The 16,811-nt window shown below is 36.4% G+C and overlaps 1 protein-coding gene across 1 annotated transcript; it reads left to right on the plus strand.

The window, feature by feature from the left end:
* The first annotated feature begins 15,507 nt into the window (after window positions 1-15,507).
* LOC108371678 (glycine-rich protein DOT1-like) lies at window positions 15,508-16,439 on the plus strand. The gene is made up of 2 exons (XM_017627283.1): window positions 15,508-15,513; window positions 15,726-16,439. Exons 1-2 carry the CDS (start codon window positions 15,508-15,510, stop codon window positions 16,437-16,439), a joined length of 720 nt encoding a protein of 239 aa, XP_017482772.1.
* The last annotated feature ends 372 nt before the right edge of the window (window positions 16,440-16,811 follow it).

Below are 16,811 nucleotides of genomic sequence, written 5' to 3' on the forward strand. Positions count from 1 at the left end.
ATGGGCGTCAAAAGAAAGAGGTTTAAGAAGGCTTAGAGCCGAAAATAATTTTGAGGGTTGCCACCTGTTTGAAAATTTTAATTTAATTTAATTTATAAGATAAATTGAATATTGCTATATGGGTATCAAACTGAAGAGGTTTAGGAAATTGTACTGCCGAAAATATTTTCGAGGAGCTTTGCCACCTGTATGAAATATTTTACTGAATTAAATTGATACAATAAATGAAACCTATATCTATACTTATAAGAAAATTGTAAAAGGCCGATGTTTGTACATCAAAGATATTAAAAAAGAGTTAATATGGGGGCCTTTATTAGAGCTACAGAAGCCAAATCAGTCATTTTTCGAATTTTTGTCTGTGTCTGTCTGTCTGTATACTTGTACGCGCATCACTCGAAAACTAATGCATGGAATCGGATTTAAATTTCACCGATGTATCGCCAGAGGTCTAATTTACAATATAGAAGAAAAAAATTAGAGAGTTACCATCTGTTTGAAATTCTCAGTTTAAGTAAATTGATACGATAAAGTAAATATTGAAATATGGCTGTCAAAAGTAGGGGGTTTACAAAGGCTTACAGCTGAAAATATTTGTGTGGAAGGTTGCCACCCGTTTGAAAACTTTTATTTAGTTTAATTGATAACATGAATTAAATATTGCAATATTTGCACCAATCAAAAGAGGTTAGGAAATTTCAATGCTGAAAATATTTTTAGGGGATCTGTAAACTGTTTGAAAAATTTTACTAATTTAAATTGGTAAGATAAATGAAACTAGTGAACCTGACTTTCTGTCAAAATTTCCAGCGGGAAAGAGCTGTCACTATTCAAAAAAGAGCACTGTATAGACCACACTTAATCTATCGTTAGTATAGTATGGAAAGAGCGTAACTCACATTGTCGCTGTAATACGAAAAACCGTAACTAACTAAAAGCCCAAAATTAACTTTTTAATTGATTATGATGCATTTCATGGAAATATAAGACCCCTCATCGTTTGTGCAATAAAACATTTTAGTTAGCTGTGGCTTCTTTGCATTTCAGTTGCGATGTTAGATAAATAAGTTGGACCTTTAAACAGGTGGCAAACCCCTTTAAAAGAATTTTCAAACTGAAATACNAGATAAATAAGTTGGACCTTTAAACAGGTGGCAAACCCCTTTAAAAGAATATTTTAAAACCTCTTCCGTGTGATATTGTGACACATAATTCCATTAATTAATGAATTAAATTGAATTCGATATTTTAACCACATGGCAAGTATCCTCAATGCAGTTCAGAAATAAATCTTTTTCGAACCAATTTTGATTGATTCACATCTTCTATTAATTCAATTAACTTATTAAATAATTTGAATTCAACATTTTCTACAGCTGACAACCCTCCTCAGAACCTCAAAAAAATTCTAATGTTCAAACTATATCAAGGTTTCTTAGCACTATTTCGTTATATTTTATAAAACTTCTGCATAAGTTAACTAAATTCGTCTTTAAATCAGCCCTTTTTCAAACTATTTTCAAACTGAAATCGTCTTAAATGTCTTTCGTCTGACACCCTTATGGTGATACGTAATTAAATTGCCTAATTCCCTTAATTCATTTTGAATTTGATTTTTTAAACAGGTGGCAACCCTTGTACATGAAGTTATGAAATAAATCCTTTTTAAAACTATTTCGATTGATACCCATATAGTAATAATTGATTTAACTTATTAAATCAATTGAATTAAATTTTTAAAAATAAAACCCTGCCGCAAATCAACAGGTCAATCCCTTCAATTTGATAACTCATTTTTTTAAATCGAAAGAACGGTGAAGCGCTTCACTGGCCAAGCGCTTTAATTTGACACCCAATTTTTGAAAATCGAGCGAACGGTGCAGATCTTTTATCCTGAACAAAAAATGCCTTCGCGTATTATATATATAGGTATTAAAATAAGGGTATTCAACTAAAGAGGTTTAGGAATCTTACTTTCGAAAATATTTTTGAAGCGGGTTGCCTCCTATTTGAAAAATGTAATTCAGTTGATTGATAACCTTAATGTTGCCATGTGGGTATCAAACGAAGGTATTTGAGAGTAATAAAATTGTAACAGATATTAATACATAATACATAATAGATATTAAAGAAAAATTAATAGGGGTTTTATTTGACCAGCTTTCTTTCGAATTTTGGTCTGTCTGTATGTTTGTAAGCGCATCACGCAAAAACTAATGTATGGAATTAAATGCAGTTTTCACCGATGAATATATTGCTTGAGGTATAACTGAAAATATAGAATATATACATTTTTCTTTGTGCAGTTTATCAGCGCTCTTTATTCCTAGGTGTTTGAATGTATTAACTTTTTCCGGTGCTTCATTGTTTATACTAAGAGTTAGCATCACTCTGATCGCAAAATTTCGCTTTGACATAACTACAAACTTAGTTTTATTGACATTCAATGTCGGTGTTAATCATAACTAATATATCTTTTTTGGAACTACTGTGTGGAAGGTTTTTCGTTAAAAAAATCAAAACTTTTTTTGATGGCTGCCAAAAAATTAAGAAATCTGAGACGTCACGTTTTAAAATTTCACACAGTTCNAATTTCGCTTTGACATAACTACAAACTTAGTTTTATTGACATTCAATGTCAGTGTTAATCATAACTAATATATCTTTTTTGGAACTACTGTGTGGAAGGTTTTTCGTTAAAAAAATCATAACTTTTTTTGATGGCTGCCAAAAAATTAAGAAATCTGAGACGTCACGTTTTAAAATTTCACACAGTTCTCTGTACATTGTATTTCACTAAAATACTAAACGGCTTCACCGGTTCGGTTCATATTTGGAATATATGCCAGTACCTTGAAAATAAATATTCCGACCAAAAATTTATTTACCTAATAAAATATACTTTTTCAAAAAATGGCGCCGACAGATGGCGCTGGAGTCGAGATATTTAGAGACCTGGATTAACTGGTATTAATTTTATGATGAAGAAGTTCTTCTGCAAAAAAAATGGACCTACATAGATGCCGCTGGAATCAAGATATTTAGATAGCCCTCTACAAATTTACTTTTCAGATGACTTAATAAAGCTCCATCCTTTAGGTATGCTCTCGAAGAAGCAAAAAATTATTTAAGCACCACAGATGTCCAGGGCGAAATAAAAGCTCATAGCACCGAAGGAGATTACCATATGTTTTCGCAGCGCTATTATTCCTGGCCTATGAGTAGAGAAGGTTCTGCTCTTCAGTCTTTTCAAACTAAACTAATAAACGAAAAAGTTCTTATCAGGCGTCACAATGCAAGCTGAACATTTGCTAGTGTATTATTATTATTAAACATTAAAGAAAGGACAATAAGAAGTTGAACGCATACGGCCCTTTTTTTCATGTAACCTTTGGGTTATTGCTCCATTCAAGGACGTAGACAGGCCTACCTGGCAGCTGCCTCCCACCCTACAGCTGCATAACAAGGAAAATTTTCAAAAACTAAGAAATAAAAAGAAACACAATTGTATGCGTAATCGAATTCGCAACTATGCTCTCACTTTAAACATAAGCCTGCGTTTTTCATCGTTGATACAATAAAGTAAGCACAGCATTAAGCATTGAATTGGTACAGAATTGAATTAAGGGACTCTCAAACAGACGCGGTATTGGAAGTGCGGTACAAGGCGGTACATACATACATAACTATACTATGTACCGCCTTGTACCGCATTTCCAATATCGCGTCTGTTTGAGTGTCCCTTTAAACACCCATTTGAGTTTCTCCTAGCATTCTGTGGTAAACGAAAATATCTGTTCCTACCCCTTACAATGCCTTCTCAGCCCCTCAAATGCCTTCCTATCCCTTCCAATGCCTTCCTATCATTTCCAATGCCTTCCTATCCCTTCCAATGCCTTCCTATCCCTTCCAATTCCTTCTTACCCCTTCCAATGTGTTCCTATTCTTTCCAATGCCTTTTTATCCCTTCCTATGCCTTTTTATCCCTTCCACTGCCTTCCTACCTAGGGTTGCCAACCGTACTATAATATATAGTATTGTACTATTTTTTGGGTCTGCGTACTATATACTGTAAAAATACTATATTTCTTCAATTATAAATATAAATATATTTCAGTCATATGTAAGAAAGAAATGTTTTAAAACTTTTAACATTTATACTGAAATATCAATATTAAAATAAATATACTTTACTTTAAAACAAAGGGTAAACAGATAAAATATGGAAACATTTTTAAAAATAAAATATTTACCAAATTTACTTAAAATTATAATTTCTATTCCTGCAACTTCGGCATTCACAGAAAGAATTAAGATTTTCAAATGGTGAGATGAGAGAAATAAATCGAATATCTCACTAATAAAAAATTAACTTCTGCTTTATATTAATTTAAATATTGGTAGCTAAAACATATGATACTTTCAAAGAGATACATATATTTTTTATAGAGGAAATACATAAGAAAGAAAAAAGATGTACACTTTAAAAGCATTTTTACTTTTTCCTAAAAAAAAAACTATATATATTTGAAGTGTACTATATTTTTTTGGACTTTTTTTGAAAAAGTACTAGATATATATTTCTTAGAAAATGATGGCAACCCTATTTCCATCCCTACCACTGCCTTTCTATACCTTCCAGTACCTTCCTATCCCTTCCAATGACTTCGTGTCCCTTCCAATGCCTTCTTATCCCTTCCTATGTGTTCCTATCCCTTCCAATGCCTTCTTATCCCTTCCAATGCGTTCCTATCCCTTCCAATACCTTCCTATCACTTCCAATGCCTTCCTATCCCTTCCAATGTATTCCTAACCCTTCCAACGCTTTCTCGTCCCTAACAATGCCTTTCTATACCTTCCACTGCCTTCTTATCTCTTCCACTGCCTTTCTATATCTTCCAGTACCTTCCTATCTCTTCCAATGATTTCCTCTCCCTTCCAATACTTTCTCATACCTTCCAATGTTATAATATCCCTTCCAATGCCTTCTCATCCCTTCCAATGTCTTTCTATCCCTTCCAATACGTTTCTCTCCCTCCAAACCCTTTCTATCGCTTCCCATGCCTTCCTATACCTTCTACTGCCATCCTATCCCCTCCACTGCCTTTCTATACCTTCTTATTTCTTCCAATGACTTCATGCCCCTTCCAATTCCTTCTTATCCCTTCCAATGTGTTCCTATCCCTTCCTATGCGTTCCTATCCCTTCCAATGTGTTCCTATTCCTTCCATTGCGTTCCTATCCCTTCCAATGACTTCATGTCCCTTCCAATGCCTTCTTATCCCTTCCAATGTGTTCCTATCCCTTCCAATAACTTCATGTCCCTTCCAAAGCGTTCCTATCCCTTCCAATAATTTTAAAATGACTCTTAAACGTAACGACGACTGGAAAAAACTACAAGCAGGTGTTCAAAATGGCCACAATCTCGCTTATTGCGCAGATATACCGCATCTGTTCGGTCTCTGGGTTACATTTATGTACCAGAGGAGTGGAGACTTTTTTTATTGATGGCTCAAACAAAAGTAAAAAATGAAAAGTTTTGTACTTGTGAAGACTTGTGAGATGATTTTATTTAAATATTCTTCGAAACATACATACATACCACCATTTGATGTGATAAACCTTTTTTCGCGAATCAAAGACACACAAGAATTATGCTCCTAATATACCACGTTTGTGTGAAGCAATATGGTCAGAAAAATATAAGGCTATAAGAAAATTTTCCTGAAGTTGTGGAAGATTTAGCAAAGTTATAAATTCAGGGAAACTTTTTCACAAGAAAGTCTGCGTATCAATTGTGTGCTGCTATAACAAGGCAGATGTTCATCTTTGCTTTAATGACAATTGCTAAATATTCAACGTTGCTGGAACCTACAGCACACATTTTGCAAATGAAGACAATAACTAGATCTCATCGCCTCTGGTCAGCATATTGAAAATATTTTGAAATGATCGCAAGAATGCAGAGAGAGTCACTACGGAGTAAATTAAAAAATCTCGTTTGATGTCAGCCGATCTAGGACTAGAAATTTCTCTACCACGTTTGGCAGGTAAACAAACAAACAGAAGTAACCCCCATCGGTCAATGAAAATGAGTACTGGTCTATAATAAAACCGTATCTGGATTCACTAACGGCATCTTTACAACTAAGCTTTTCCAATTAAAATACTCCGGCGTTTCTAGAAGACTCCATTTAAATCGAAGAATGATACTGTGTACAAAAATTACGAAAAATCTGCAAAGTTTCAGCTGTTTCATAGCCCATTAAATTTGAGTACAATAATGTGCAAATTTTAAATCTCTAAAAAATCGCGTTGATTTTAGAATATTTTTTTGTTGACTGTCCTACGCTTTTTTTTCTATATAAAAGACTTTCAGAATTTTTAGACATCTAAAATTTGCACATTATTAAACTAAATTTTAATAAGTCATATTTTAAAACAAAATTGACAAACAAATTTAGCATGTAAAACATTGCGAATACATATTAACAAAAAAGAGCCGTACGCTCAATTTTGTGAGTAACAGTACATGCACGCACCGAAAAATATTTAATTTTAATGAAAATTTTCAAATCAAAATGACAACTGACGGAAGCTGTCGTGCGCCGCAATTGTGTTTTCTCTGACGGCTGTTCACTTACCGCCAACCGCTTTACCGTCGACCGCTGTAAAAGCCTGATTATGACAGCTTAACTTAACTTAACGGAACGTAGAACTTAGAGAATCAAAATGAAACAGATTTCGACGTGGCATTAAGTTACGTTAAGTTTCGGTTGTTCAATTATAAGCAACATCCATTTAACAGAATTTTTAAGAGAGAGCCGTAAGTTACGTTAAGTTGCCATAATCAGACCATAATTCTGGATAGAACTTAAATGTTTCAGTGAAAAGGTACAAAAGAACGCGAAGTATTTTCAATGGATTTATAATCTGGTTATGGGCTGTGAACTCATTCTTTGGTACAATTTATGGAAGAAACAGAAAAAGAACTTGTCCAAAGAAGATTTGAAGGAATTTGAAGCGATAAATAGGTGTATTTCCATTTTGAGCGCTTTTCCATGCAAAACAGCGACTATGTAGCGATTGTTTAGCACACCAGGAGAAGAAAGGCTTTCTGGATTATGACTCATGAGCGTCCATAGAAAAACGGAAAAGTTAAGCTCTTAAGGCCGGTCTACATAGAACTTTCGCGTTGGCTTTGGCGTTAAAAGTATGCTTGCTACAATGAACGTTTGGCAGCGAATACTTGGGCCACTAAATTAACATACTAACGATAGATAAATTAATATTTCATATCTGTAATTGCATTAAAAACGATGTTTCTTGCCCGCACTTGATTAAAAAGGAAAATATTTCACATAATTTTATTTATTTGCAACAGCTGACGAGCGACGCACTCGAAAAGTTGAGAGTTGGCCATCTTTTTGCTTTGTGTTGGCGTGAGCGTTGTCGAATTTTGGCTATGTGGACGGCTGCATTTGAACTCATGTATTCATAGTCAGCTGTTGAAGCGACGCCAACGCCAACGCAACGCCAAAGTTCTATGTGGACGGGCCTTTACTCTCGAAAAGTGGTTCCCCAATTTGGGAAAAAGTACTGTACCTAAGCAAGTGCAGAAAGCAAGTGGAGAGGAATGTATCTACAATTGTTTTATGGAATTTAAGGCTGGTTTTCACTATTTCATATTTTGACGCTAAAATCTGTCGACCTATTTTGTCGCAACTTCATCTACTTTATCCATAATTTTACCGATGTTATTATTTCGCAAAACAGATAGATAGCCGATAAAGGAGCGCATGTATACCACTAAAGATCTATGCTGATCGAAATCAATCGATATACCTCTTTTAACAACATTTAATAATGCATTTTTACTTACATAACGACAAATGCCATTGAATTTGACAATAAAAATAGCCTTTGCAATGGAACTATTTCCTTTTTCACAAAAGGTGCATGTAATTGTAATGCTTTATGTAGTAAGTGTTATAAGAGCAGAGCACTTGAAATATTTATGTATGACAAAGAGTAACAAGAGTAAAAAATTTTAACGGACGATAACCTGTCGACAAATTGCTTGTAATTATGTTTGGCTAAAAAATTTTAGTCAGTGCGTAGAAGCAACAAAGATGTAGGGAACATGAATTTAATTTGCATGTAAAAACATATGCATATGTATATATATTAAGTACGTAAGGGGTATCCACAATCTGGTGCATTTTGTCCAGCATGATGAATAAATAGCACGATTGGCTAATCTTGTTGTTGTTTGAACACATGAAACAACAACAGTCATGCTCTTTATGCTATCTATGCACCTTGATAGACGGAATGCACCGGATCGTCATTACCCCTATAGTGAACCAATGGCCCGTAGTCATAGTCAAAATAAAGTCCACTTTAAAGTTAGTTGCAGCTTTTTTGACAGATATCCCATTGAAAATTATGTCAAAAAGCTGCAACTAACTTTAAAGTCGACTTTATTTTGACTATGACTACGGGCCAATGTGTATGGCATACAAACATACTGATGTACTTACCCAGTAGAAATCGGTTGTATGCATTCATGAAGTACGCCTGCTGTATGAGTGAAAAAGTGTGAACCATTCATGAGCGACCAGAAATAAAGTGAAATGGAAATGAAAGTACATTTATACTGGTATGCAAACACAGCAGCAAGTTCATGTCACCAAAATCGATGGCGTATGCTAAGATTTCTACTGGGCATATACACTCTAAAAAGTGCATGTAAAACTACTATTGAAAAGTGTATATTTTTCAACCAGAATCTGTGTAAATATACTCATAAGATGTTTAAGATATGATTTTGAACATTAGGTGTTTAAAATATATACATAAATACACACATGGAATGTTTCAAATTGCAAAAATTTTAAAGGTAAAAATACATTTTCTACTAATGGGCAAGGTTTCCTCAAGTGGGCCCCGAATTTACCCAGATCTGATATTCAGGCAGCGCCGCGTTTTGTAGTCGAAAAGTACACAGTGTAAATTTTGTTGCAAAATTCCAAATAGTTTTTTTAGTCAACAATTGAAAATTTTTGCAGTGTTTTGGAAGTTTATATTTTTCTTTGCAAGTCAGTGTCTGAATGAAACAATTTTTTGGTTGCAGATTTAAAAAACATTAAACTATACAATGAAATTATTTCCTTTACAAAAATATGTTTTTTTTGCTTCTCAATAATTTTTTTATAAACAATTGAACATTTAAACAATTTCTGTGCCTCGTGGATGAAATTTTTTAACAACAACTTACGTAATAAACATTTCCGCATTTATAGTTATAGGTCGAAATTTCCAGCGTGCGCCGCCGACTTCATGAAATTGGCAGTAAATGTTTAGAATTCAACAAACAAATTTGGTATTTGTTCTACGCCAGTAAACAAGCAGTGTTTAATTAAGAGGAAACTGCTTAGCTATCTTAATATGCGCAAATTTAAACAAAAATTTTTTAGAGTGTACCCTATAGCGCATGGGTTAGATAAACTACACCTCTACATACTAGTTACAAATTTGGACCAAACAAATGCAAAATGCTGTTGGCCTTTAACATTCTGTCTCCTAGGCTGGGACCAATTATCACTTTATGCATAATATTGCAACCAGCTATAGGTCAAATGGAACCTGTCTCATTACAAAACAACAGCGAGCTGACACATTGCGCATTAGATTTGATTCACCTGAAGTATAAATCACCGCATATGTATGCAAGTTAGCGTGGGCCGAAAATCCGCTGTTTTAGAATTTTGATTGGTAGTAGCAAAATAGTGGTTCATTATGCTCTAAAAACAATCTGTGTGAAAGATGAAAACTTTTAGTCAATATCTTAGGCTCGCCCAAGTCCACCAAAGTTCAAGTGCTAAAATTTTTTTCTTGGCTTACTTCGATTCTTTACAAAGAAGGTTCATATACCAAATTATGTAGGGCTAATACCATCATATTCAATATGTAGAAAATTGGCCCCATCTTTCATGCAGGGTAAGCATTTATGAATAAATTTGTGCGCATGTTTGTACAAACATTGGTCGAATAACCGACTAATCAACAATTCAGCCGATTGCTACTTTAAACTACTTATGCGCGTCCACCATTAATCGAAGTGACATAGCAACAATAAAATGTGGAATACAAATTAAACAAAATAAAAACTTTTTTGGATTATTTGTTACATAATAGGAGCTGAAGATCAGTTATATATGTATCTTCATACATATCTACATATTTGGATAAGTATGTCCAGCTCACTTAAATCTTAATATTTTTCCGAAATATTTTGGTGGACGTCTTAAAATATAATAGATTTTATAATTCCAATGGAAAAATAGCACCGATTTTTTTTTTTGTATGGGGAGTGATGCAGTCTAATGTACACATGTATTTTCATTAGACCGCACGAGGTACGCACAAAGCATAAACAAAACCAAAGTGTGTTAATCGAATTTGGACACCCATACCAAGAATTTTTCAGGAATGTACTTAGTACTACCACAATCGATAACAGCCACAAGGGCCTGCCTTAAGAAGGTGTATTCTCTCCTCTTTTACGGAATAAAAAGGAATGGTATTGTGGGCGGCCGGAAAAGCTAAAAACAATTTTTCCAAGAACTGAGACAGTACTGCTTATTCTACCTAAGGCCTAGAGACAGGATTTAGAGCAAAGTAGGGATATCCGAAAAAATAGATATATCGAAAAATTTTCCCTCGATGTATCAAAAAATATCGATGTACCTTTCGATGAATCGGATCAATGAAATATATCGATATATTTTTGCCAATGACATCCCTAAAGGAAAGGGAGAAATAAGTGGGGTGGGAATACATTGTCCCTCTGCAAACTTACCAGACTCCTTTATGAATCTTACAATACATCCGACAAAAAATGTACAATCTAAGTCCGGCGAAGGTCGGACAGCGACAGAGAAAACGTTCTGCACTATCCTCGTTCTGTACCCAGTGGATCGTCGATGATGCCTATGATCAGAGGTGGGCACTACCACAAACAAGCGTTCGCTAGAAGTGAGAATGTGTTAGTGTGCCTAATTAATTTTGCATGCTGTCGCGTTCTCATCGTTACGCGCTTGCTTGTATACGTACACGCGATGTTTACGCTCTTTGAGCGTGTGCTCGTTCTCTGCCCATGCCTGCCTATGATGAACATATGCCATTCCCATGGATTGTGCCCCGAAATCAATCCTATCAGGGCTCCCTTCTTGGTCTGAGAAGGAATTTTCAGGCAACACTAGGTTGTTTGATAAAACAATCAACTGGAATGCACATATGGATGCAATGAAGGCTTTCCTTGTCTGTTCATGATTTTTTGATAAAACATGGAGCCTTACCCTCAAAATGACCTATTGGTCATTCAGCATTGTCGTTAAGTCAATAATGTCTTATTTTTCCTTAGCATAGTGGACTAAGGCTACATCAAGAATCGCAAGTACTAAACTAAGTAAAGCCAAATGGTAGCTTCATCACCATGTTCCAAACGGAGATTCAGCCAATGGAAATATGCGGCAGATAATGCCTTGGCCCTACTAAAAAGAAGTCCTGCATAATAACTTGAAATGGCCGAGCAGTCGAAATGGCCTTAGATCCTAGGTGTCCTGAAAACATAGCGCTAGTTAAAATCTACCAGTACAGAACTACAAAATACGTCTATGCAAAATAGGGATAAGTTAGAAGTGTACAACCATTACATTAGTTTGGAGGATACACCCCAGTTTCTTCCAAAGGAAAAGCCTTCAAAAACTTTACGGATGGGTTAAAAAACAGCATGCCACTGGGACGGGAATATTTGTTGAGCAGGATAACATCAAATTTTTGAATTCCTTATTGTACTTGCATTTATATTGGGTTAAGACACTATTATACATTGTTTTGTTGGAAACTAGTACTGCTGGTCTTCGACCCCTCTATGAAATTCTCCACTTTTCGAAAGGTGTGATCGATGTCAATAAATTAACGCAGACTTCTGACCTTAAGCACAATGGACAAACTATGTCGTTCTGATGTAGGTGTTTACGACCTCCTTTAAGCCACAAACTTAACAAAATGTAAGCGCATTCCTTTAGTTATTAAAGTTTAATGCGTAATGGCGTGACAGATCAGAGAGATTCAAAGAAGTCCCTAAAATACGAACATTCACTTTTACTATGACTTGAACTCTTTTGGTAGTAATTTTGGTTGGCAAATATTTTCCGAGTGGCAACACTTTTTCTATCTAGCAATGCTATCGGTAAGTATTGAGCATTCATCAAGTATTTAGAGATTGTGTGTAGGAATTCGTGATTTCTTTACAATCAGTATAAATTGGTTGTTACATAAAAAAGAAAATTTATATGGCACCAAAAAAATTTCTACATTCCGGAAATTCCCACAACTCGTATTCCAATCGTGTGAATGCACAAATATTTATCTTTATCACAATCATGAAAAACAATTTGTTAAAATTTTTCAATAGAAGCTCACTATATTGTACCAATATAAAATATAAGTAAATGTACCAATCGGGTGACAATTAAAAATTGATTGATCCATACCATTTACACATTTTTCCTAATTTAATTTTGAATTTTTAATTTTATTGGTTGAAAAGAATTGTTGCTTATGTGTTTGGACATCACAACCTAATTGGGCCTATTTGGTATTAATTGTTGGCATACACGCAGCGGAGGCCGATACATATTAACAAATGTTTCCAAAGTTATGCTACATCTATGCTTTACGAAAATACAGTGAGACCTCTTAAGTAAGACCCCGCTTAAGCAATGAATCCGCTGTGTCACCATGGTTTTTTGTTTTAAGTACATTCTGCTTAACTCTGCAACATGCTTTACCACCTACGCTTTTCATATTCCAATTACAAGCTCAACTACGATTTTTCTCAATTAAGTGGCTTTTAAGAGTTTCTACGAAAATGCTTCTTTATATACTTGAAAAAAAAAAACAAATATGTACAAAACAAACGTAAATAGCTAAGGAGCTAAGAACCTCAGAAAGTTGGCATTTTCGAGTGAGGTACCTAAGCGCGTTTTACTGTATTCGAATGATTAATTATGTGCTTATATTGTCGTGTTTCGGTTGAGTACGAACGTGTTCTTTATTCCATAAAAAATCATATTTATCGTGTAACTAAAAACCATCGAAAGACAAACTAAATATTATTCGAGTTTTGTAAAGCAAAAAATGCAAGACGGGGTTACATGACAAAATATTTAATCCCGATCCCGCACATCCCGAGGTTTTATTGGGAGTGTTGGGAATGGATTTTGGTACCGTCCCGCCCGCCCGCCATATTTTTATAGATCTTCCCGTTTCCGCCCATCCCGGCCAATTTCAAATTAGTACCGTAGGCCCCGCGGAACTCGCTATCCCGCGCCCACTTCTATGGTACACGATTGGGTATTTGCCAAAATTTGGTGAAAATCGTATCCCAATAATGTGAATACACGAAAAATAATTTGTTGAAATTTTTCATAAGAAAACCAAAGTTCAAAAAATGTTGACTTAATTGTGGATTTCGCCAGAATATCTATATGGAGTGAAAAAGTTGTGGAACAAATGTTGTTAACGAAGCGATATTCTGCCTAAATCCGCAACAAAATCTGCGTTTTGCTAACTTTTGTCCAACAATTGCCACATCCATTTCTGGGCGTTTGTCGCCTTAAAGAAAAATCTTGACGTACAAATATTATACCTGGGGAGTTACTCTATAAGTAATACACATGACTGATTGCCTATCGTATCGCATTGCTCTGTAGTATCGCATTACCCCTGCATAGGCATTCTATCGGAATCTGCGATAAAATTTAAATTCTTGCAAAAACCCAAGGTTTCACTCCTTGCAAAATTACAAAAAAATGTTGTAAAGAAAAATATTTTTTTTATAGAACCCATAAAAAAAAATTTTTAGCCATTCGGAGACATTACATTATATATTTTTTACGAAATCCGTCCGACTTAAAAAAGAATGGCCCACATACATGGTAGATGTTATTACATATTTCCTTATATGTAATTGATTTTTGTCAGGGATGTAATGCTAAGTTTAGGCCTATATTTTTGGCTCATCACTCACTGCCGATAAACATACATATGTACATATGTTACGCACAAACTACATAAGTAGGTCGTGGAGGCATTTTCTTCCGGCGTTGCGGCAGGAGTGCTTGAGGCGATTTGCATTTGAGCATTCGTTAGACTGCTTGTCTACTTGTTGACTGAAATTTCATAGCTCATTACCAAGGCTTAATAAAGTTTCCACATAAGCGGACTAAGCAAATCCAACAGAAATCACTTGTCCCCTTTCATTTGTTTTAATTTCCACATACATGCATATGTACAAAATTTCACATGAACGGTGAAAAATGCCAATGTGGCTCGTGATGATTGTACAGATTTAACGATTTTCGGTTACCCAGTAATAATCGCAACAAATTCAAATGCGAGTTTCCTATACGCATGAATATGTATGTATGCATGTGTATCTATGCAGATACATATGTATATGTATGTTACGTATTGCACTTGAATCTAACTTTAAGCATGACTTTGATTAAAAACCACTTTAGCTTAGGCTTCAGCTTCACCATCTTTATCATCGACATCAACATCTTCAACTTAATCCCATGCGGCACATTTCCTCTTGTAAAACAAGTTATTATGAGACTGTTGCAACACGCTTATAGTTGCAACTTTACTACTGACATAATCTAGCATGATTTGAACCAGTTTCGCCCAAAATTAACATCGCAGAGTTCATCAGAAAATACAAAAAGAAGCTAAAGCGTCAAATGAAAATAAAAAAAGACAAACAAAGAGTCTCTGCTGGCGGATTTAGCTTGACCATTTTTTGTTGTTTATTGCGTTTCTTTCTTTTCTGCTACACATAATCTTCGTGGTCACTTTTGCGTCTATGCATTTCAAATGCCGTCTAATCAACAAATTTATTTTAAACGACGGGTCGCATGCAGCCAACACTTTCGTTTTCATTTTTTTTCCCCNTAGCATGATTTGAACCAGTTTCGCCCAAAATTAACATCGCAGAGTTCATCTGAAAATACAAAAAGAAGCTAAAGCGTCAAATGAAAATAAAAAAAGACAAACAAAGAGTCTCTGCTGGCGGATTTGGCTTGACCATTTTTTGGTTGTTTATCGTGTTTCTTTCTTTTCTGCTACACATAATCTTCGCGGTCACTTTTGCGTCTATGCATTTCAAATGCCGTCTAATCAACAAATTTGTTTTAAACGACGGGTCGCATGCAGCCAACACTTTCGTTTTCATTTTTTTTTTTCTCATAGCTTTTAGCGTCTTTGGGGAGCGCAGCTATGGGCACCACTGCACAGTACTGCACGTTGATGGTATATAAAGTTGGTGGATGACACTGGAAAGTCATCAGTTAGTCAGTTCTCTTCGCAACTGGTGTTTGGTTAACTTCGTCTACTAACTTACACGTAGCACATTTAAGCGTAACCTACAACAAAATGAAGGTATAGCATCACACAGAAATCCTTTTAAGCAGACTTAAAAACGCTCAACGTTGAAGGACTACTACTTAATCACCGTTTTCCTGTTTTTTTTTCTTCTAGATTTTCGTTTGCATGTTAGCAGTGGTGGCCACAGCCCAAGCGGGTTTCCTGGGCGNACGCTCAACGTTGAAGGACTACTACTTAATCACCGTTTTCCTGTTTTTTTCTTCTAGATTTTCGTTTGCATGTTAGCAGTGGTGGCCACAGCCCAAGCGGGTTTCCTGGGCATCGGTGGAGGCGGCAGCGGCGGCGGTGGTGGTGGTTACTCATATGGAGGTGGTGACCATGGTCATGGTGGACACGGCGGCGGAGGTCATGGCGGTGGTCACGGTGGTGACGTGAAAATCATCAAGGTCATTAGTGAAGGCGGAGATGGCGGCCATGGCGGTCATGGAGGTCATGGCGGTTTTGATGGTGGTTACGGTGGCGGTCATGGCGGTTATGGCGGCGGTGGTTTCGATGCCTATGGCAGCGGTGGCGAAATTAAAATCGTTAAAGTCATTAGCGGCGGAGGCGGCGGTGGCGGCGGTGGTGGCCACGGTGGACATGGCGGACACGGTGGATACATCGGCGGCGGTCATGGCGGCGGCGGCGGCGGCGGTCATGGCGGTGATGTCAAAATCATCAAAGTTGTGCATGAGGATGGCGGCTATGGTGGCGGTTACGGTGGCGGTCATGGAGGTTATGGCGGCGGTGGCTTTGATGACGGCTTCATTGGCGGCGGTCACGGTGGTCATGGTGATCACGGTGGTGCTGGCGGCGAAGTGAAAATCATCAAGGTCATCAGTGAAGGTGGCGCAGGCGGCCATGGTGGCAGTTATGGTGGCGGCTATGGTGGTGGTGGCGGCGGTGGCTGGGTGTCCGGCGGCAGCGCTGGCTGGGATTAAGTGCACCAAGTGCCATACATCATTTGTACATATTGTACTAACCGCAAGCGGCGGAGTGAGCCTATCTAATTTGGTGTCTGCGCGTACAGCCATTTACAAACAATTGACTGAGACTGAATAATGCCTGGCGTGTACTCTGCACATTTCATAGTTTACTTGTCTCGCTTCCTTCGCTTCGACCTACTTTTACTAATTCTCCCACACATCTGAAAAGGTGCCAGGGACACTTAAGATGGTGTTCCGTTAGTTGCGTGTGATGTGCCTTTCATCGCCGTCTTTTCACAAGCACCTACATATTTGCCAAAACTACTCACAATGTGATATCCAAACATACATATGTAAATACATAATCACATCTTTCTAGCCGTCTAA

Source organism: Rhagoletis zephyria, unplaced genomic scaffold, assembly GCF_001687245.7.
Source record: "Rhagoletis zephyria isolate East Lansing unplaced genomic scaffold, Rhagoletis_zephyria_1.1 Rzeph_scaffold_05144, whole genome shotgun sequence".
NCBI classification, from domain to species: domain Eukaryota; kingdom Metazoa; phylum Arthropoda; class Insecta; order Diptera; family Tephritidae; genus Rhagoletis; species Rhagoletis zephyria.